Here is a 23,516-nt window from a genome sequence, read left to right on the forward strand (position 1 = left end):
ATACTGACACAGTGCCCTGTATCCAAATCTACAGCTCTACTCCACTGTGTTGTGGTTTTGGTTTTCCATCTCAAGATCTTCAAATGGACAAAGCACAGCACAGTTAATATTCAACTAGGAAACAGAAAATATCAAGTTTGTTTAAAGACATGCTGGGTTTTTTTTTCACTGTGTGGCTTCAGTAAATCCCAGTGATTTCGTAATTTCCTACCTTTACCATGTGAAAAATACAACTAATTCACCATATTTGTACAGCACATTGTGGTCCAGTGTACAATTGCCCCAAAGTTGTTTGGTTTTTTTTTCTCTTTAACTCCCACCCAAATGCAAGACTGAGTCTGGAAAAGGGTCATTTATCATAGCAGCTTCCAGCTAACCCTTTCTGTTACTAACACCCAGTGTACATGTATTGTTTTAGCCAGGAACAAGTGGCTCCCCTCGGATCCCCAGATCATTTCAGAAGGCCTGTATGCCATAGCTGTGGTACTCAGCTTCTCCCGCATTGCTTACATTCTTCCAGCCAACGAAAGCTTCGGCCCCCTGCAGATCTCTCTGGGCAGGACCGTGAAGGACATCTTCAAGTTCATGGTCATCTTCATCATGGTGTTCCTAGCCTTCATGATTGGGATGTTCAACCTTTACTCTTACTACCTTGGTGCAAAGTACAACCCCGCGTTTACAACGTGAGTACCCGTGGGACGGAGGCTGCTCTGCAGGGCTGGCCCCTCTGGCCCTCTGCTCAGGGGCTTCCTGCTGCAGCTCTGGGGGAAAATCACACCCAGGTTTTGGCAGGGAAACTGGCAACACTGATTTATTTATAAAAATATGGATATTGATCTAGTACCAATATCCAACTGTGATGGACAAAAACTCTCTAAAGGTTAAAGTTAGAAAGTGTGTGTTTATTGCGGGATATCTCTCAAATACACACCAAATTTACAGGTGATTACAGAGTCCTTTTATCGATACAAGTATTGAATACCCAAAATGCAAATGCATGTTCATAACTTTGGTACATCCCATTCCCAATATGGATATTGATCTCATACTGATATCCAACTGTGACGGACAAAAACTCTCTAAAGGTTAATGTTAGAAAGTGTGTGTTTATTGTGGGATAGCTCCCAAATACACACCAAATTTACAGGTGATTACAGAGTCCTTTTATCGATACAAGTATTGAATACCCAAAATACAAATACATATTCATAACTTTGGTACATCCCATTCCTTGCTTCGTATGGTAATTAGTTCAAAAGCTGTTAAGCATGCACAGTTTGTTCCTTGAAATGGGTTGGTGGTCCATTTCATGGAGAGGGGTCCCAAAATGAGGAAGTAAATGAAGTCTTCCTCACTCTACCTTTCTACTTTCTTTTGCGCTTCAGTCCCAGTCCTGTAGGGGACAGGTGAGGTCCTGAAGGAGTTTCCAGAGCAGGGGAAAGTCCTGCTGAGTCTGAGGGATGTGTCCCATGCATCCAGGGAAAAGTCTCCTCCCTCACTGCAGTGTGGCACCAGCACAGCACTGGGACAGTCAGTTTAGTGTCACAAATCCACCTTGACTTGCCTTAGGGACACAGGGCAGGCTTTCCTTCCCACACATCTCTCTTGGTATGATGTTTTCCCCTTGCTGTGAGCTGACTTTCAGGAAACCACTCCAAAGCCACAGAGCCTGAGCCCACAGTGGTGACTGTGTGCACAGCAGACATTTGATGCTGCATTTGATGTGTCAGTCCTGGAACGTGTTACACAGTGAGCCTGGGGCTAAGCTCATCACTCCTTTTGGAGAAATTACCTTTCCAGCATCATTTCTGTCCTGCAAGTGGCTGCTGCCTTACAGTTTTACCACACCACCCTCTTGTGCCACATGTAACCTGTAACACAATGTTTACTTTCCCTTGTTGAGCCAAATTTGCATTCTAGACCTCTCCTGGAGCCTCAGGGTGCATTTTAATGGAAGGATTTCTGAGACCATTTACATCTATCTGTGCTCAGTAGTTAGGAAGAAGAGAACTGACTGTGTGGGATGTGACTTGCTTCAGATTTGAAAAGAAGAAGATGCCCTTGAAGCACAAGATTTAATGAGAATCAAGGCTGTACCATCCCTGGCTGCCTGGTGGCACAGCAGCCCTCACTTGTGGCATCCCCCAGGCACATCCCTGGAGAGCAGCGCTGACAAGTTCCACTCACTGGTGCAACTCGGCACAGTAGCTCTGTTATTAGCACTCATTATCTAAGCGCATCTTCCAGAAGTTACTGTCTTTTGATTGAAATAATGATCAAATATTCACCAAAATGATGACTGCTCACTGGAGTAAAGATTGCTTTAAATGCCCAAGGGATATTTGGACTGGGGAGAGATCCTCCTTAACTTCAGCCTGCTGACTGCTTATCCTGGGGGGACTTCATGTTCTTATAAAGCAAATCTTCCATGAGCATAAATTTTCCTTTCAAGAATTTGGAAGAGCCTTTAAAAATACTTACTTTTTTCTGATTATTTAAACACACAGGAGGTGGCAAATGATGATCAGTGAAAATGAGCCCTTTCATCATGTGAAACAAAGAGAATAGATTTACATTCATTCCAAAAATCCTCCTTAGACATTCCATGCAAAAAAATAGAAGCCCTGAGGTAGACAGTCTCAAACAATTTTAATAAACTAATTGCAAGGTTGTTTTGGCAGATGGGCAGACACCAGTTGTAGCAGTGCTTCCTGCTCTATTTTGGGTGGCGGCTTGTTGGACTTGCTGAAGGTGGCGGTCTCCTGCTGCCATTAACTTACTCATGGAAAGGAGAAAGATTTCAGTATTAGAGCTTGGGTATTAGAGCTTTTATTACAGCTTTACAAGTATTACAATCTCTTATCTTTGTTTCATTCCCTGAAAAATCCCTGGGGCAAAAAGGGGTCATGCTTACTCTGGTGTCCTCATAACCCTTCTGTGACTGCAGCAGCACCACAGAGGGCATCTCCTGGGAGTATGTTTGTGAATTCTGATGAGGATAGGTGAAATTTTACAGAGAGTTATGCAGTCAGAATTGTGAATATTTAACTCTGATTCTCAGAGGTCACTTGGACAGTTGTGACAGGAAAAGACCCAGTGGATTTGTGCCCATAATTGACTGTGGGCAGTTCCAAACAGCACTGGCAGCTCCCTGGATTGCCTCAGTGGGAAGCCTTAGACAAACAGCTGCTCACTAAAATACGTCAAATCACACATTTAAGAAAAGCACACCTTCCCAGGGCAGTATGTAAGCAGAAAAAAGAGTGTACACTGAGGGAATTGCTTGCTTAGTTCTAATGATAATAGCTAGTGAATATTTGGTTTAACTTTCGCCCTCCCTTTCTACTGTACTTTGAAATTGTGTACTCAATTTCTTCTCTGTTCATCTACAGAACAAGCACATAGCACCCCAGTGGCCTCTGATTTGAGTTATTATACTAAGTTTCTGTCATTTCTTTCCTTTTGATGCAAAGGAAGCAAAGGAAATAAGGATGCAGTTGTCTTTACTCCACACTAGTTAAATATAGAAATTATTTAACTAAATACATTTTCAAAATTTTTTGGAAGTTCTTCAATGCTGAAGAGCAGATCATTTCCCCAGCAGTTGCCACCACACCAGCTATGTTTATCTGTTTATCAGATGCTGTGTACAGCACACAGCTCTTGAAACAGCCTGTAATTAAGAACATGCTATGCAAACAAAATCGAAATGGAGGCAAGGCTGATTGTGTTCATCTTGCTTTCTGCATCAGAAATCAGGCTGAAGGCTACAAGGCAAGGTTTTCTGTCTCACTCTCCCCAAAGGGGAATGTGACTCACTGCTCAGTGCCAAAGCTACTTCCAGGCTTGGAGGCTTTTTTCTACTTGTTTTGTTTTGTCAAAATGTGATAGTTTCATAGATTGCATTGACTGTGTTGCTTTTTTGGCAGAGTTAGTTCTCAAATTCATTTAAGGAGATAAATCTGAAAGAATGCCTTAAGGTTTCTTAAAGAGGAGGGCACAAGACTGATATGAAATGAGAGCCTTGCCATGATTCTTTGTGATGAAAAGCATTCTGCTGTACACAAAAGTGAGGAAAATCTGCAAATAGGTAACTGGCTATGGTCTGTTAGGAAGAATCACCTTCCTCAGTGCAAAATCCTTAAATTTTACTGAAATAAGTGTAATGAACCAACCAAACAAACAATCTCTGTGGTCTCCCCAGTGCAGTCAGTTCTCCCCCAGTAAAGAGGGTGATTGCTGCAGAGGCTCCTCCACAGGGAGCATCTGCCAATCTGTCACTGCCAGACCCCCCTGCTGCCAGGAGCTGTCAGGCTGGGCAGGATTCCTGACTTCCTAAATCCTTCATTTGTTTGCCTTTGAGAAGGATGAAACACCTGCTGACCTTGCAGGAAGGGGGTAAATTGCTTAGCTGGCAACAAGGGGACACCTTGGCACCTTGGAATCTTTAGAACTTGGCTCCCAACGTACTCCTCTCACGTTTTAGTGAGATGTTCTTAAAAAAAAAAAAAAAAAAAACCCAAAAAGCCCAACTGATGTTCCCTGCAACCTGTGCCAAATCTCGTGCAACCTGGCAATAATCTAAAAGGGAGAAGGAAAGAGTCATGCAGCCTTTGTGAAGGGTAGGGATGGATTGGTACAAGGTCTCCTTAAATCATTTCCTCTGACAGAGAGGCCTGCATCTGCCTGGGGCACTGCTAAACATCATTTTGGTGCTACAGGTTACGTCAGCCTCTCCAGCAGCCTCCAGTCCCACCACCACAGGCACTGGTTCCTTACCTGACACTGGAAATCAGGTTTATGGACATGACAGAGGAACCTGGGCCCCCCTTTACCTCTGGGGCTCGGGGTGGTCAAGGCTGCTCACAGCTCTCAATTTACTTTTCAAGGAGAATCTGGCACTGCTGGAGTATAGAGGTCAATGCTCAAGCTGCAGAAAAGGAGCAGAGCTGACACATTGTATTAAAATCTGCCAGCAGGGTGGAAAACTGAGCGAACCTTTCTAAATTAAAAAGGAAAGTTAATAGCAGGGTGCAGCTGGGCTCAGGGCTGGAGTTATGGTTTTTATTAGTTTGGGAAATCAACTTGGTGTTGGGCTTCAATGCCAAAGATCATTGGTGTAATATGTGTTCCTGGACTGGAAAATACATCTATTGAAGGAGCAGCGCTCCTTCAATCACATCACTCAAGGTTAGTCCCCACAAAACAATATACAGAGTAAATATTATACTATTTACTGCAGTTTTACTACTACTTGTAAATGAGCTGTGGAGTACCATAAATTATGATGAGAATTAGAAACCAGTTTGCTGCAGCAGAAAGGAGCTGTCCAGGAATTCTGCACCAGCCTTTCAAAGGGTTGAAATGAATTTCTCTTGCTTTTTTGAATGGTGTAATTGACACTGGAATTGATGTAATGTTTATTTTTCCTGTTGAATATGCCATGGTTTGTGTCTATAAACTGTTTTTATAAACAGATTTAGCAGGATTAGTAAAACACTACCCTAGTAAGAAAAATTTCATCAAAATAATTTTTTATGGCATTGTTTCATTTGAAGGTGTTCTCTCCTGGAAGGCAGGAGGAGAAGGGAGGCAATTAACTGTTAACAGGCTAAGGATTGCTCAGCAAAGGCAAAAGGCCTTCTAAGTTAAATATTAGGCAAAATGCTTTCAAAATGTGCCAGCATCCCTCCTCCTCCTCCTCCTTCTGTCCTTTTCAGCTGTGGCTGCTCCCCTCCCATGTTACAGCCCCGACTCCTTGGGTCAGACTCTCCTTCTGACCTGTCAGTCCAGCTTCATTCTTTCCAGCCCCACTTCTCTTTGTCATTGGCTTATTCCCCTTTTTCCCGTCTTTCAGCCTTTTAATTTTCCTCTTGCTCCTTCCTACTTTCAAGCAAGGATAATAATCAAATCAAAATGCGTCTCTGCAACATCTTCTACCACTCCTTAAATCCAGTTTCTTCCTATGGATGCTTGGGTGTCTGATATGTTTGTAGTCCCAAAGCAGGATGGGAAGAAAATCACACTATAGTCTGACTATATTTGCACTCTGTGTTCTTTATATTAATGCCACAATGCAGAACTTTTCAATCCTTTCTCCTGGGTAAAAGACATGCTTCTCTTCTGCCCTGGAAACTGCAGAGAAGGAGGTCAGACTTGGTTCTATCTTCTTGGGATGAAAATACAGTGAGTGAGTAGAAGCAAAAGCCCTACATAAAAAGTTTCAGACTGCAAGTTGCCCATGGATTTGTCATCCCTATTAGGGACACAAAACCCAAGTGTAATGCACCTGATAAGAACAGATGGAGCAAATCAGGGCAGTCTGTAACTTTGTGGTATTAATCAGAAATCATATTTCTTTATCAAATCAGGAAATGTGATTTGGCACATCCCTAGGTGATGGATAATGGGTTGCAATAACTGTGCCAAGATATATTTATATTTGTGGATTGCTGCTTTTATTATTAGCATGTGGCCTGGCTAACCCAGTGTCAACTCTATTAAGAGATTGTTTGTTTTATTTTTAGGGTAGAAGAAAGTTTTAAAACCTTATTCTGGTCAATATTTGGCTTATCTGAAGTGATATCTGTGGTGCTGAAGTATGACCATAAATTCATTGAGAATATTGGATATGTACTCTATGGAGTATATAATGTGACTATGGTGGTTGTGCTGCTTAACATGTTAATAGCCATGATCAACAACTCCTATCAGGAAATTGAGGTAAGATAAATCAGATTACAAACTCAAACTTAATTATTACTGATAATGAAAATGCTAAAAACCCAAGGACGCTGTAGTTTACTTTACATCCAAGGTAAGAATCATGAAAATATCATACATCGTATAACAACTGAGGCGGAGTCTGTCCCCAAATGATGACTTAATTAATAATCAACAATGAATCATTTCTATAACTACTTCAGCTTCCTTGTTTTTAATGACCCTCTGTGAGTAAGCCAAATTTCCTTAACATGTATTTAATGAAAGTGGTTTGTGATATTTTTTATTCCTTTTGTTGATTGCGATAATTTATCCATGTGTGTTGCCTTAGCTGCATTGTTTGCTTATGACAGAGTAATATTTCTTCTGACTTTTTGCCCTGTTCCCTACTGCTTAAACACTCCAGCCCATGTAGATATGAAACTCATGTGCATTCATGAAAATGTTTAGAAATTCCATATTGTCCAATTACCAGGCATAAAACTTGATACAATTTTTTTGAAGACTCTTTAGGGTCTGCAAAACATGACTTTGTGGACATTTACAAAATCCATCTCTTAAAGCATATAAACAGAGCCCTCAAGGAATATTAATCGTTTTCTGTAGAAAGGCTTTTGCAGGGTTTACCCAGCCCTGTTCAGTAGCGTGGCAATTAGCAGAGTGGATTTGCTAAATGCTTTGGACATAAACAACTCTCTGCTAATCTAAATAAAGGCAGAAAAAAATACATTATTTGGATAATGCTAATGTTGAGTCACCTTTTACTTCTGATTTGTTAAATGTCAAACTTCTGCAGTTGCGTTTGTAGTAATTACTTGTCCTAATCTCCCCTCAAAACCTGACATTGAAAAAGGCCAGGGCTGAAAATATTTTCTCACTGTAATGTCTGATTCATCCATGAACTGTAGTACAAATATAACTCTATCCTGCGCATGCTGTAACTGAGTCTAAATGTCAGAGAGACCTTACACATGCTCTCTGCCCCAGAACCTTTCAGGATTGCAGAAACCAGAGTCATTTCTCCAAAGGTTTCTAATCACACAGGATCAAGCAATTCCCTGAATCCTATTCACCTGAAACAAGTTTTACTTCAAAAGGGGTCTCAGCCTCTTATTGCACTTTCCAGTTTATTGTAGTAGACAGAGATGCTCTTGAAGAAAAAAAGATCTCTGAAAATATCTGAATAGATGGCCCATATTGACTTTCCAGTTTAAACTTTGTGAAAGCCATTTTCTTGGAAAAAATGGTTTGTCATTCCTCTTGATTGCATGGAAAGTTTCTAAATTTTGTTAAAGATTACTTGTAACTATCAGCAAGCAAAACAAGTGTGAGAGTTTGGCCCAGATCCTTCTAATTGAAGAAAAACTAGTTCTGATAGTAATTAATTTCAGTACTCACTAGTGTGAGATTTCAAGAACTCTCTGTGAATCTCTGTGAAGATTAAAGAGAGTTGTAGAATCTGAGTCAAATAGGTTGGAAAATCATATAACCATTCATCCAGACGGCCAAGGCCACCACCAAACCATGTCCCCAATTGTCACATCTTCACATCTTTCAGAATTCCCAGGGGTGGTGACTGACTGCAGAGGAAGTCCCTATTGCCAAAGTGTGTGTCTGACCAGGGCAATGTCAGTGATGTCCTGGGATGGACATTACTGAGGAATTAAATTCCATTATGGTCAGTGAGCAGATGGTTTGCTATTAGCTGGAGTGACAAGACCATATTTTCTTGTCTTCCATTTAACATCTCTCTTAGCTGCTCATGCTTTTCCTCTGTTTATACCTCAAGTATTGGTGCTTCCTGACAAATTTGGATTTATGGAAAGAAATCCTTTTGCTAGCCATAGAACAGAACTACTCCCATCAGTAGTACTTCTTACTGGTTAACAGAAAAGGCATTAGAACTGTTCACTGGTGGTTTGTTCTGTAAGGATTCTGTGAGGTGCAACCCCAAACCATGAGAACAGCAAATGGCAGAAGGGAATGCTGCTGCTCTGGTGAAGCCACACTGCTGTAGCTGTGGCAGATTTCATCTCCACGGTGTCATGGCAGTTCCTGAGCAGGTTCCAGAGGTACAGGTTAATCAGAGGGTATGAATTCCAGCAGATCACAGATGTACACGAGTACAGGGAGCGGGCAGATCCACACCTCTGCTCCTTCTGCCCTCCGTGTAAAGCACAATGAACACAGCAGTACAGCAGCTGTATCTCATCCTTTGCTCTGCCTGATAAATGCTCCTGGTACATGGCCCTGATCATCCTCCTGTATAAATGCCAAGTGAACAATTTCCTCCATAAAATATTTGCTAACCTTGCCCTTGTTACTTGGAAGTGATCCTGGCCCACTTTGACAATTCATAAAGGACATTCACAGACACTGAATGATGGAGTTTTTCTCCACCTTCATCAGTGGCAGGAGGTGAACAGTAGGAGAATTAAAGGGTTTAGGGATACACAGTAGTGAATACAGACAGGATCCAAGAGGAAATCAGCTGATGATAGAAGAATGCCCATCCAGCAGTGTCTGAGCCTCCCTAAGGGGATTCCTGGCCAGAGCAGTGGTAACAGATGGCACAGAGCACTGCAGTTCATCACAGACAGTCTTTGCTGTTATTGTGCTTATATAATTTTTTCTGCTTTCCATGTCTCTATGTTCTGACACATTCATTTGTCAGCATAGCAAAAAACCAGATTGTTACTGAGACAACCTTTTGATATACAAGGAAATAGTGTAATATTTGGAACACACACGTGTTCTGTTTATGCATCATTTTGTTTAAATCTTCCTTGTTTTGAAATTACCACAGAGAAGCCTACAAATACACATTTTGTGCAGGGGCCTTGTTCTGGGAGGCAGAATTTGGTTGTAGTTAACTCCTACCTGTATGTTTGTCCTGGTCAGAGCTAAATTCCTTCCTATTTACTAATTTGGGTGTTGATTTGTTTTTCCTTCTCCCCTTCCCAAGGAGGACGCGGATGTGGAGTGGAAGTTTGCACGTGCCAAGCTCTGGCTATCCTACTTTGATGAAGGAAGGACTTTACCTGCTCCTTTTAATCTAGTGCCAAGCCCTAAATCATTTTATTATCTCATACTGAGAATAAAAATGTGCCTCATAAAACTCTGCAAATCTAAGGCCAAAAACTGTGAAAATGACCTTGAGATGGGGATGCTGAACTCCAAAAAACGGGTATGTTTTATTTCCACTTTTCAGCTTCTTTGTGGAAAGGATTCATGCCAGGGAGCTGCTGGAGAGCGTTGGATGGTGCTCAGGGATCACTGCACATTATTCTATCACATTGCAAGCAGGGTGTCCTCCCAAAGGTGTGACTTTGTCGCACCAGGCACCAGGGAAAGGGCAATTTTTGTAAAAGCAGGCACTTTTTTAACTTTTGTAAAAGCAGGCACACCAAGGCCAAATAAGCAAGGTCAGAGTGAGGGGCAGAAGCAGAGGCACAAAGAGGCTCACAACTTGTCTGGCTCAGGGCCATGGTTGCAGCTTTCCCGGCTGAGCTGTGTGACACTGCCCAAGGAGGGGACAACAGGGTGGCACTCTCCAGCTGAGATGTGTGCAGGTCACCCTCAGCTGTAACCTTGGAAGGGAGACTGAGGAGAAGGGAAGGGAAGCTGGAGGAGGCTTTGCAGAATTGGCCTTTGGGATATGTAGGCTTTGGGGCATGTAGGCTGATTTAAGGTCTGTTTGGACCTCTTGGAGGAGCAAACAGAGCCCTTCAGCTCATGGTGAGCCCCCAGCTCATGGTGAGCCCCCAGCTCATGGTGAACCATCCAGCTCATGGTGAGCCATCCAGCTCATGGTGATCCCTCCAGCCCATGGTGAACCATCCAGTTCATGGTGAGCCCCCAGCTCATGGTGAGCCCCCCAGCTCATGGTGAGCCATCCAGCTCATGGTGAACCCCCAGCTCATGGTGAGCCATTCAGCTCATGGTGAACCCCCAGCTCATGGTGATCCCTCCAGCCCATGGTGAACCATCCAGCTCATGGTGAGCCCCCAGCTCATGGTGATCCCTCCAGCCCATGGTGAGCCCCCCAGCTCATGGTGAGCTCCCCCAGCTCATGGTGAGCCATCCAGCTCATGGTGATCCCTCCAACCCATGGTGAACCATCCAGCTCATGGTGAGCCCCCCAGCTTATGGTGAGCCCTCCAGCTTATGATGAGCCCCCCAGCTCACAGTGAACCATCCAGCTCATGGTGAACCACCCAGCTCATGGTGAACCATCCAGCTCATGGTGAGGCCCCCAGCTCACAGTGAACCACCCAGCTCATGGTGAACCACCCAGCTCATGGTGAACCACCCAGCTCATGGGGAACCATCCAGCTCCAGGCAAAGCCCACAGCCTCCAAAGAGAATCATCCTCCCAGGAGTTTGAGAGAAATACTCAGGTCTGGTGTTCACCCACTCTCTGCCAGCACCTAAATTGAAGGGGAAGTCTGTCCATGGTGTTTACTCTGTATTATCAAATAATTTAACTATCAACACGGGGAGCATTGCTGAGATAGAAAAGCATGTCTACAAATGCATTTAACACTGCTATTGATTACTGGAAGAATCACTAGAACAGTGGAGTCTCAAAATGAAAGAAGTGTTTCTCCTTCAGCTACCTCAAATAATGATTTTAAAATGCTTTTAAAATGTTATTTGAATCAGACTGCACTAAGTTTGCTTTGTTTGAAATTTAATTTCTGCTTCAAAGCCTAAAACAAAGTAATAAAATTTCCTCTAAGCCTCTGCTCCCCAAGCCTGATGAGGGAAAGTGTTTGGCTTGTCTTTTTTCATGGAACTCATGCAATATTCATATTTTCCATGGCTTTAGCATAAACAATTAAGAATATCAGTCATTTTTTGCTTGCCTATTGATTTTGTTCATGTATCATCTTCAAGAGTCTCTGTAAACCCATGATACACCTGATGAGTAAGAAAGACATTTGTTAAAAATTACACTATTATTTCAGACTTTCAGTCATTATAAACATCCTAATTTGAAAGAAAAAAAAATCAGGATCTCTGGTTAAACCATGGAAGGAAAGCCCTTATCCAGGGCCTCCCCTCTACATACAATTGCATATAGGTGCAGAAGTTTATGATATTTATTCCTTGAATAAGTGATTTTTTTGGTTAATATTGGATCAAAAACCTCAGAGGTGGATTAGAGTCAAAGAAATCTCCGACAAATTTTATGTGTAGTGTCCAGAAAAGTCTCCTTGGAAGCTTCTAGAGCTGTCATGCCTCTGATTAATATAAAATTGTCTGTTTAAAAAATGCATATTTTTCTTGACCCAAAAGAAAGAGCAAAGGGTACTGCTGTTTTAAAAGGACCCGTGAAAATCAATTGTGTTTCAGAATTTGGCTTTGTACCACAATCCTGTTCGTTCCAAACGCAAGCAGTTATCTTGTGTTCTGAATGGATAAGCATCCGCCTCATTAAGATAAAAGTATTTTGTGCCTCTTTATACCTTGTTGTCTAAAACATGTGTGTGAATAGCATTTCTCTCTAGATAATTTAGAATCCAGATTTTTCCATTAATTTGTGTATTTTTTTGGTTTTTCTATCTTCCAAAAATTTCCTTTTTTGGTTTGAATGTTCTGGCTTTTACTCTACATAGAACCATTTCCCACTGTTTTTCTAAAGCTCTGCTTGGTTTGAGGCTGTCTGGGTATGAGAAGCTATCATTGATTTAATCATGTTTTATAATTTCAGAAAGTTCGTTTTCACTCTAGCATTCAAAACACAGAGAGTTTTTCTGGGAAGAACGCTTACACCAAGCCCACGAGATACCAGGTAATCAGAGCATGAAAGCAGAAGCCAGGGGAGAGCTCTGCCCGTGCCCAGCTCCCACCTGCAGGAATCACCTTTGCCTTCTCCTGGCGATGCTGTCCTGGATGGGCACTGGCTCAGGGCTGGGCTGGGGTGTTTTGGAAACCAAGGCAGCCTGTACCCCATGGAAACACGCATGGTGTTAGCATTTGTCATGCTAATTAATGCCTCTGAGGGTGTTTAACTCAACACATATCGCCCAACCTTTACTCCTCCCATCTTGCATTGACAGCATTTCATCCCTCACCTCTCCAGCTGCTGCATTAACATCTGCATGTGCTTCCTCTGGCTCGTCCTGCCCAGCTAACCCTGCAATGTGCTATGGTTCAGAACCCTCTGTGGCTGCAGAGGTGGCACAGGGTACCACAGCTGTCTGTCCAGCTCCAGTCTGGTGCCAGCAGATGTGTTATTTCTTGTGCAAACAGGTCCCGGGGCAATACAATTAATAGAATGTGCCCTGCAGGATTTTTACCTTTTTTAGCATAAAGTGGAAAGGAATCTGATGCCAAGTGTTGTGTCTGAAGGGACTGGCATTAAAGACAGATGAGGAAAATAATAGTTAAATCATCTAAAATGTGCAAGGGCAGTTCCAGAAATGGTTTGTCTTGTCTTGGTACAGCTTACAGCACAAGGGGTTCCCAAGATGTTCAGCAGACCAGTAAGCAATTTCTACTGGTTTTGAAACTTTTTCATGCTTTTCTACCAAAATAGGAGGGATATCTAAAAATCTAAGTTAGAAATGGGAGGCATTCACTCTGGCATCTGGAGTCAGCTGGCTTTATTCTATCAAAGGAAAAGGGATGAGATACTGTGCCCTGCTCAAAGTGGCATTTCAGCGCTTCTGACACATCCCCATCCATTCAAGCCCACAGGTGATGTGTCAGCCTCTGCTGAACTGGTTCTCTTCCTGTAGCTATTATTTCTCAATGAGATCACCCAGTGATTGTGGTAAATTAGACCTTTATTTCCAATATTGAAAAAGCCAAAGGTGACCGTGAAAAATAGATAAAAAAAGATAAGTACCTGTTATTTTGTTTTAATAATGCCAGGTTTGTCTTCGAACTACCTTAGAACATTTTGGTTGCTGCGGAAAGAAATTGCCCAAATAATATAAGGAGAATGTAGTAGTCTAAACATAAAGAAGAAGGAACAGTGTGATAATATGGCTGGAAAGCTTTTCTTCTACTACTGGGAAAATTCTTGAAGCAGTTGTTTCTAGCTTAGCAGTGTTTATCAAGGGATGTATCTGCAATTTCTGCAGTCTGTGTGCTTAAGACTACATATGAACAGTGCTCTAGAGGGATAACAATTATATACAGAATTTAAACATGTAATATTTTGAAAAGCATGAGGAGCAAGTCAATACAGCTACCATGATTTGGGAATAAATTAGTCCAGGAAAAATAATATCTTTATCAAAGAGAATATGGGAACTGATGTAAGGAGAGGTTATGTATTATTTTTTTACAGGTAATAAGAACTTGTGTTCTGATTCCTTGTTTTAGTCTAAATCTTCTCTGACTTCTGCTCTGGAAAAAAATGACTTCTTTTTGGATCCAAGATTTCCCTACTTTCCCCAAACATTACTTCATTTATGTTTTCTCAGGTGACAGCCCTACCTCCCTCTGGATTCTACTACCTTGGCCATCTCCAGCACACCGTAGGTGCACTGTACTCATCTCTGCTGCCTTAGTGACTCACCTGCTTAGCCAGATGCCTCTGGCATAAAGGACAGTCTTAGTCATCCCATATTCCATGGCTGCATGGCATAGACAAATGACTGGATCCTTCTTTAATCTCCACTAGCCTTTTGCACTGCTATAATTCTTATTTGGCTAGGCAGGAAAAAGAGCAGGTGTGCTGTTTTCTTAATTTCACACCCTTTGTAGCATTTTTCAGATGTTCCAAGCAGAGATTGCTCTGTGAAAAAGTGAGTCCATGCTGGGAGAGGCTTCTCCTTTAACTCTGGACATCTGGTCAATCAAAGGCACTGAGCTCTCTTGTGTTTGCAGAGGATGTATGTAAATCTCTGTCTCTTAGAGAGCACTTTTTTTATGTTTATATATTTTTATTCCTTTTTTCCTTTATAGGTTTTTATTATGAGATTTTTTTTCCTCCACTGGGGTGTCTTTTCTACAGGGAAGATAAGGCTATCAGCTGTACCCCAGAGTGCAGCCCAAAACTGCCAAAGTTACTTTTCTTTTAGATGAATGGAACTTAGACATTCTTGGAACAATAGCACATTGCAAGCTCATATCCATAACTATCATCTATTCCCATACTTACTATTCCATACTAAAAATCATCTTCCATTTTCTAAATTACATGGCTTTATATTTTTCCCCATATATATCTCTTAAAATCCACCATCCATAAGAAACTTTTCTCCCTTAAGCCAAGTTCCCCACCTTTGTTCAGACTCTATTTTCTCTGTCCTCTAAATTTATTTTCTCTTAAAAACCCCATGACAAGGCTAACAGAGTCTTTCTGTGAACCTCAGGTCAGTTGCATTGTGAGTTTGCTAACATCATTAATTACCACTTATTTCTTCCTGTAAAGTACTATTAGACAGCAACATGCTAAAAGAAGGCTCTGGAACCCATTTCCTTAGCTATTTATTGGATCATCTGTGTTTTCTTTCTGTCTGTGGGACATGCTGTAGATTCACATGCATCCCACAAAGAGCCCCCAAGTGCTGAGTGATTGAGTGGCTGTCAGTCAACTACTGTAGTGCAATCTTCACAATATAAAATGTAAAATAAATGGGGGGAAAAAGAAAATATCCCTAGTGAAACCAGATGTTTGAGTTGCTCATAATAAGTCTGGCATGTGGACAGCCTCCCACTGAAGGAGTGTTTCTGTTCTCCTTCCAGAAGATAATGAAACGTCTGATCAAGCGCTACGTGCTGAAGGCTCAGGTTGACCGGGAAAATGACGAGGTCAATGAAGGCAAGTGGAATTTTATCATTCACCCACCTAAGGAGCATGAGCTGTTATTGCTGCTGATCTGGCCAGTAGGAGGGTTGAGCTTAGTTAAGATGCTCTGTAGAGAGAGCTTGCTCATGCTCACACTCAGGTAAGCAGGGCTGACTCTGAGCCACCCTTGTGCCCTTGGAATTCCAGGTCCTTGTTTGTCCTTAAGAGAACACACATCTCACAGGACCTTCACCCAGCCCTGCTCACCCCTGTAGCTCTAGCTCTCCTTCCTTTACCACCACTACGGTATTGCCAACACCCAAGCTTACCTTGGTGTCCAGGTGAAGCATTTTCTGACTGCCCTGCCCAAGCCTGCCCCAAGGACCCTGTTTTGAATGTGATCCAGATTCACACTGCTGTGGTGGCTTGTGGGATTTGTGTGCAGATGGAAAAGAACCTCTAGCACCTCCTAACTACACCTCTTACCTACCTCCTATGTGGGTGGAGATCAGTTTGTGGAGAGAGAACAAATTTGAGAAAGAAACAGGAACTCTCCACAACTCTCCAACAGCTGTAGCTGTTGGCACCCCTACTGCAAGTACAGGTTATTCCTTATAACTACAGATATTAAGTGTGTAATGCAGGAAGATCAAACGCAGCTCCACACACATTCCTGACCAAACACTGCAATTATTGCTCTCTCGGGTCTTGGAACCATAGGGATTACTGACTTGGTTGAGTATGGCTAACAAGAACATTTTCCTCTTTCAGGAGAACTTAAAGAAATCAAACAAGATATTTCCAGTCTCCGCTATGAACTCTTAGAGGAAAAGTCCCAAGCTACTGGTGAGCTGGCCAAACTAATACAGCAGCTGAGTGACAAGTTTGGGAAGACCTTAAATAAGGACATTTGATGGAGAATACAGAGAAAGACAACTTGTTTTCTAAACATTGTTCATTCTCAACCAGCATCTAAGGAGGGCAGAAAACATGTGAAAGATGAGCATTGCACACTCAGCTTTTGTTGACAAGCAAGGGTTGGTAGGAGCATTTTGTGTTTCTCCTGCACTTGGTGAGTTACCAGTTAAATCTTTTCTGATACAAAAGTGACTTAATGGTAAAAATCCATGCCCCTGACATCAGAAACAGATGCACCACAGAGAAGGCACCTCCAATTAAAGGCAAAAAAAGCCAGATCTTCATTCACCTGACTCCAGAGAAGACAATGTACCTGTGCTCATTAACACCAACAGAGTGTACTGTACTGACCAGGAATGGGTGAAGCCTGAAGAAAAAATGTGCCAAGCATATTCCCTGCAAAAAATTTTAAATTCCTATTCTTGGGTGTGTACTCTCCTTTTATGTTTACATTGGGAACCCTGAATAAAACTTTGGCAACCCTGAATATAACTTTGATCAGTACTGTGGCTAATGAAAAGCTAATGAGAAATCATCTGTTGAAGTGACCAAGGCAGTGAACGAGAAGTAGACACTGACAGCACTGGAAAAATGAAATCAAGCTTGTGGGGTAAATTATCCTTTAACCTGATGAAAGGATTTCCAGCCAAACACTCCTGTCCCCCTTTTCCAGCTGTATTAGCTAGTCTGCTGATGGATATGGTCTCTTTGTATGCACTTAGCCTCTCTTTTATCTTTAGTCGATCCCATCTCCAACAACAGTGAACTGAAATATTCGTAATGATGTGAAACTCACTTCCCAGGAATACCCAGAGATAAAACACCTTGTGCTAATGTATTCAGTTCAAAGAACAACATTAATCCAGAGACAGCGATGCAACTGAGCTCAGCTTTCAGATTCCAGAGGTCAAACTGCAAGCCATAGGGAGAGATCAATCACAAAGAACATTGCCCAGTAGTTTCCAGCCTTGAAATTTGTACAAAAAGGTTTCAATCGAACATTCTGACCAAAAAAAAAAAAAAGGAAATAAAGGAAAAAATCATTGTAGAAATTGTTGTCATGTTTTTGGCTCTCACAGAGGATGAGAAAGGAATTCAAAGTGTTCTAAGGCTGTGGTAATAGAAGGATCACACTTTTTCAACAGGAAAATTATAAGTCTGTGCAACACAACTGCAAACATGGATGGCTTGGGTTTTCATGGTTGGCTACATGATCTCAACTACTTAAAGCACACCTTACTACTTGGGAACCATGGAACTGGACTGTTTGTTTACATGAGACACCTACAAAATGAACATGACATCTAGGTTTCAGCTGAGACAAACAAGCAGAGCCAGAAGGTGACCTGTGATCAGTTCTTAAGTGCCAGATGAGAATACATATAGCCTATTAGAATAATAGTTATATTTGTACAAAAATGAAAGAAAACAAAATAAAAAAGTGTACTGTACGTAGATCTGTTTAGAGAAAAAAATACTGTATTTTTACCTTTAATAAAATTATCTTGTATACTGTAATATTTTTACCTAAAAATGGAAAAAAATAAAATTACCTCATAATATTTTGTTGTACACTGAGTGAAATATTTGCTTGATCTTTTGACTACCTATTACATGGCCTTTGGGTTTTTTTTGCTTTTCTGCAATATGTGAACAATGAAATCATTATACAAAGTAATTTTACCATAGTCATTCTGAAGTGTGAAAGAGCCAAAATGCAACACTTAAACTAAAATATATTTTAAACAAGAAAAACTCAGGAATGGTATTTACTCAGCACTTTGAGCTGTCTCCCACAGCAAGTTTTGACAATATATATCCAGTTTTCCCCATAAGAAGAAGGAATATATTTCATGGCAATACTACTTGTCCCCTCCCCACCTTTCCAGCTCACTGCTCTCACTCAGCAACCTGCCAAGAAACAGCACAGTATTCTCTAGGACTTCAAAAGTAGACTAAAATATTAAAAATATTGTTTAAAAAAATCTGCTTCCTCCTCTTTTGCATTTACATTCTTGAAAGTATCAAAGTACAGAGACTTTATATAAATATTCATGACAAGCAAAATCCCACTACATCAGAGCACTTTTCTCATCTGGTCCCAGTAACACACCCAAGAAAGTTGCTCACTGTGTATTAATGGGCTGTTGGCAGAAGCAGAGTTTATTCTCCAAGGCCAATTTATAAGAAATTAAAATTAAGAAGCTCCACTGAAAGAGAGGCCTGAGAGAACTTAAGAGAGTTTGAAGAGGAAAAATGAAGGTGGGTGAGTCCCAGATTGGATGAGACCTGAGACATGTGGGTCCCATCTCCCATCACCAGGGGACCTCCTGGCAGAGCAGTGCCACATCTGCTGAGTTGGATTTCCTCCAGTCTGTAACACCTCTGACCTTTGGTTTGTAGTGTAGGACTTGGTATTCCTTGGACAAATTCACACTGTGAAGGGATGGAACTTTTTACCCAAATTATTTGTAGATACAGAATTATAATTTTTATAGGAAATAAGAGAGGTCACATAAAAGTGAAACTAATCTGGAGTCCTCCATACAGAAGTGAATATTCTCCAAGAGATGGTCACAATTCTGCAAATACCACAGGCCAATCAAACTGGAACTGGAACAGACACCCTGAGGAGGATCAGAACAAAGTCATTCACCAGCCACTATTGATTTATTGACTGCCCAAGTCTCTAGACAGTTGTTTCACGCCTTGCAAAGGCCAAACCAGTCAGCTGCTGCCAACAGAGAGGAAAAAAACAGCAGGAAGCATTAACAAGAGTTGATATTTCATGGGGCTGAAGTGCCTGGTGTTAAGCCAGGGACCCCAGAGGGGCAGGTCCCAAAACAGAGGAGCTGCCCAGGGGCATCGGGCACCTTGTCCCTGCTCTCAGCACCAAGGGATGGATGGGCTGTGCTGCCGCAGGGCAGATGGGATGCTTCATGCTCATCTCTGCTCGCCAGCTGGATTAATTCTGCCTTGAACTTTGTGGAGGATGACTAACAAACACTCCCCTCAGTTCCCAAAAAACATGGTTGAAAAGTAAATATTATGAAGAATATGAATGGTGTAGTGAATAATGGCTTACAAGGCTGCCTGCATCCTGACCAGAGCTCATATTAAATTGTCAGAGCTAGGCTTTATTTTTAATTAATCTACATGAGGAAAGCATTTCCAGCAGGCCAAAAGAAATTGCCCTAATTAAAAGATACAAGAAATGAATGATCACTCAGAGAGGACAAGCCAGAGCACAGTCCATCACCACAAAGGCAGCAGAGCTGAGCAGCCTGGACAGGGCTCCAAACACATCTGCAGCTGAGGGCAGATCTCTGCTGCACCAGGGCCAGGTCTGGCTGCAGCCCTGGCAGGAGGCAGAACCTGCCCATAACCCCTGTGCCTGACAAACAGGGCATTTCATCCTCAGCTGAGGATGAGTAACCCCGAGTTCCTTCCCTGGGTAACCCACAGCCAGGGAAGGGAACCACAGCAACAGGAGGACTGGCAGGCTGGGCTCAGGTGGGCAGGGCAGGTGTTTCCTCTATCCAGACACTATAAATACCTCCCCTGTGACCTGATAAACAGTTCTGCCCTTGCTTTGTGCACACATCTCTCACCACTGCAGTGTCAGGTGCTGCAGGCAGCAGGTCCCAATATTCCCCTTTCACCCTGGCTGGGACTGGGCTGTGAACCCTGCAGGTAGCACATCTGGGGCTGGACAGCAGCCTGCACAAGCTACAGCCTTAAGGAACTGACCTTTTATTGAGAAAGGAGGAGTTTTGTGCATTTTTACTGCACAAGGGAAATGAAATAGCCTTAGCTATTTCTCTGCATCTGCCTAGTGAAGGAAGGCAGATGCAGAGAAATTCAGTGATTTGCCTTAATAACCTGAAAGGAGGGGCCCAAAATGGGGCTGTGGTTCTGAATCTTACTAGAATGAAAATATGCCCATTAGCTTTGCCCTCTCTTTGTCCCTATTCTGCATCTTTGTAGGGCAGCATATACTCCTCAGTGAGGGACAGGATCTGCCAATGCCTGATGCCAGCAGCACAAGAGCAACAGGAAAAAAAAAAAAAGTATGATTGCCTCAGTGATCATATATAATTTTGGGAAGTCACCCCATTCAATCCCTGGGAGATTTTAGTGGCTCTATATCAATTATATGTCTTCACTACTGTTGAATTTAATTAAAGTCAAACAGAAAGGCAGATTGTAACCAAAGGAGCAAAATAACTAAACTGGTTCTGAAATTTGTGATGCTTTTTCCAGCAGGTAAAAGGACACTCTCTTCAGGTCATTTGTGACAGACATTTAACACAAACCTGCAGTGTGACAAAGGGGATTAAACAGTTAATGAACAGCTAATGATCCTGTTAATATACAACTAATGTTTACTATAATACAGACTAATATTTAATTCCCTTACTAATGATTAATTATTGTGCTGCAAGGTTTTAATTAGACTTGCATAGCAGAAGCATGGGGGATCTGGTGAGGAGATGGATTTCTGTGTGAAGTCACTGCCCTGAGCCCAGGCTCTTCCCCAGCAGCTGCCCCAGGGTGGGCACAGCTTTGGCAGCACAGCCCAGCCCATGTGGGAGGGAGCAGGAGATGAAAATTGTTCCCTTGTACATCCAGGTGGGTGGCACAGACTCATAGCTGCTTCTGAAAGCAAGCTGATAGCTGAGTTTCTTTAAATATTTAGAAAAAAAAAAATTTCGGGGGGTGAGGGATGGGTTCTGCACCCATCCTAAGGTGTCCCTGTGCCCTGCAGCTGAGAGCATCCTGCACTGTGCTCTCCCCCTGCAGCAGGGCTCCCAACCTCTGCCCTGGTACCAGCATCCCCTGTGACGGCAGGCACTGCAGCAGGGATTGCAGGAACTCACTCCCAGGTTTTCATTTGAAGATGAAAGTTTCCACGAAATTAAAAAGCTGGTTTGATGCAAAAGTTCTCTCTGTACAATAATAAGGTTTGGGCCAAATCTTCACCATGATTCCCAAACACAATTAAAGAATTGAGCTCATCCTAAAAAGAAGCTTGTTGGGCTCGTGTGTACAGAAGCAGCACTGACTGGTTTTGTCAGTCATTCCTGCAGCCAGGCAGGACAGACAGACAGGGCTTCAGCAAGATACTCAGAAGACCACACTCAGAATTTGGAAATAGGAGGATTCCCAGCTCCATTTGCAGCCAGCCAAGTGAGCCCATAAGTTTAGGGACTTTGATTTTGGTCCCAGATCTCAGGCAAGTCTTTGGGTGAGGAGAGACCAGCAGAGGCAGCCTCTAAGCACACCTAGGAGCAGAACTTACTCCAGTAGCAGAAACCCCAGCTTTGCTTTCAGGCAAAGCCTCAGTGAGATCAAAGCACAGCAGGGAGAGAATAACAGAGACCTCAGGAGAAGCAAGGCTCACTGCAGAGTGAAGAGACACGACTGGAGGGAGACTTGTGCTTGTTAAACACCCTGTAGTGTTTGCTGTGTACCTGGGAGCACCTGGCTGGTCCCTGCTGCCATCTGGGCATCACAGCAGAGCCGCATTTGTGGTGATGCCCCGAAGAGTCACCACTCTGCTGTGACAGGAATCCTTGGGGACATGGGTGTGGTGGCAGGAGCTGCAGGGACCAGCAGGGTCCGGGGGTAAATCTGCTGCCACTGTCCTCCAGGGCAGGATGGAAGGGATGGTATCACAGAGGTGAAACACAAACTTAGGGCAGGTTTTGCTTTCAGAGCAGAACAAGGTGGGAGAGGTGAATGCAGGCAGGAGAGGAATGAGACTGAGGGAGGAACTTTGCACTCATGGCAGCTGAGCTGTAGCATGGAGGCTGGGGTGTGCATCACCTGCCTCTGCCTCATTGTCCTTTGGGGTGAACTCCATGCACTCTAACTCCTGGGTTTCTTTAAATATTTAGAAAAAAAAACATTTTGGGGGGTGAGGGATGGGATTCATGTTCTGCGCCCATCCTAAAGTGAAAATGATGAGGAGGGAAAGGTGCAACTGAAAATATAATTAAATGAGAGGAAAAAGTGGGTGTCAGCAGGAATAAAAGAAAATAATAGCGCTTTCTCAACTGGAGTTCCAGCCACCACCATGAGCTGCTGCCTGTGAGCACCTTTTCCCAAGCTGTGCTGGCTCAGAGCTGACCCCTGGGGACAAAGAAAGCAAGAATACAGCTGCAGAACCTGCTAAAACCCACCCTGGCCCCAGATACTGGCTTTGGCTCAGAGGCAGCATCATAAGGTGGTGGAACAATTGTGCCTGGTAATTTCAGTTGTTGACCAGCCTGAAGTAAGCCCTAAGACCCCCCAGTATCTGGGGCTGTGAGAGGAAGAAACTGTTTACTGTTGTTTTTTTTTTAGGAGTTTTTTCCTGGCTTTTAACTGTTAAAGTTCAAAGCTTCTGTGCCTGCAGAGATCTGTGAGGAGTTCCTCTATATTTTCTCCGTGCTTTAGGATGAGCTGCGGTTGTCTCACGGGGATTTCAGTGGGCATGTGCATTCAGGAGGGGAAAACACAGCCCAGAGCACTCCCAGACACAAACTGCAGTGGATGGAGAGAAGGGAGGTGGATGGATCCATCTCTTGCTGCTGGTTGCAGTGGGAGCCACCAGGTTGTGCTCACGAACAAGAAATGCGCAGCTCTGCCTCTGGGATGCCCCGCAGTGAAAGCAAAGCTACCGGATAAAAACAACTCCTCTTTCTGCAGGGTTTTTCTCCAGCTCGTTACAATCTATGTGCTTAAACAGCCCGTAAAGCCACAAGGATCTGGCACTTATTAAATTCTCTTATTTAAAAAAAGAAATTATGAACTGATGTTTTCTTGTTAGAAAGCCAATATTTCTTCAGCCGACTTTGATGCACTCAGAGAAGTTTCCTGCTTTTTACTCTCTTACTCTTTTTTTTTTTTTTTAAGTGTCTGCTGGCTCCCAGAGGACAACACACCTTTCAGTATCTCTCATTTGTACCTGCACAAAATATAGATATACAGCTCCAGAAAAAATTCCCTCTTCAGCTGAATTTTTTGTAGTACCTACTGTGGCCAGGGCTGCTGCTTCCCTAATATAGTGATTCTGCTGCTTGAACGGATTTAAAATATAGAGGTTAGGTTCTCTTTCAATCTGTACCTACATAAACCTACC

At 42.8% G+C, this 23,516-nt stretch overlaps 1 protein-coding gene across 4 annotated transcripts in view; it reads left to right on the forward strand.

Annotated features, from left to right (window-relative positions):
• TRPC7 (transient receptor potential cation channel subfamily C member 7) overlaps positions 1 to 17,460 on the forward strand; it is a 71,824-nt gene extending 54,364 nt beyond the window's left edge. The window contains exons 7-13 of one of the 4 annotated variants that reach the window (XM_026791366.2): positions 521 to 683; positions 6,528 to 6,723; positions 9,689 to 9,910; positions 12,440 to 12,520; positions 14,163 to 14,216; positions 15,430 to 15,505; positions 16,244 to 17,460. In XM_026791366.2, coding sequence (XP_026647167.2) covers positions 521 to 683; positions 6,528 to 6,723; positions 9,689 to 9,910; positions 12,440 to 12,520; positions 14,163 to 14,216; positions 15,430 to 15,505; positions 16,244 to 16,386 — 935 coding nt within the window. In that variant the 3' untranslated portion in view covers positions 16,387 to 17,460. Of the gene's footprint in view, positions 1 to 418; positions 684 to 6,527; positions 6,724 to 9,688; positions 9,911 to 12,439; positions 12,521 to 14,162; positions 14,217 to 15,429; positions 15,506 to 16,243 lie in introns of all 4 variants that reach the window. The other 3 variants (XM_014264793.3, XM_074552443.1, XM_026791365.2) reach the window with 3 other exon arrangements.
• Positions 17,461 to 23,516: the final 6,056 nt, after the last annotated feature.

The sequence above is a fragment of the Zonotrichia albicollis genome, chromosome 15, assembly GCF_047830755.1.
Source record: "Zonotrichia albicollis isolate bZonAlb1 chromosome 15, bZonAlb1.hap1, whole genome shotgun sequence".
In the NCBI taxonomy this organism is placed as follows: Eukaryota; Metazoa; Chordata; class Aves; order Passeriformes; family Passerellidae; genus Zonotrichia; species Zonotrichia albicollis.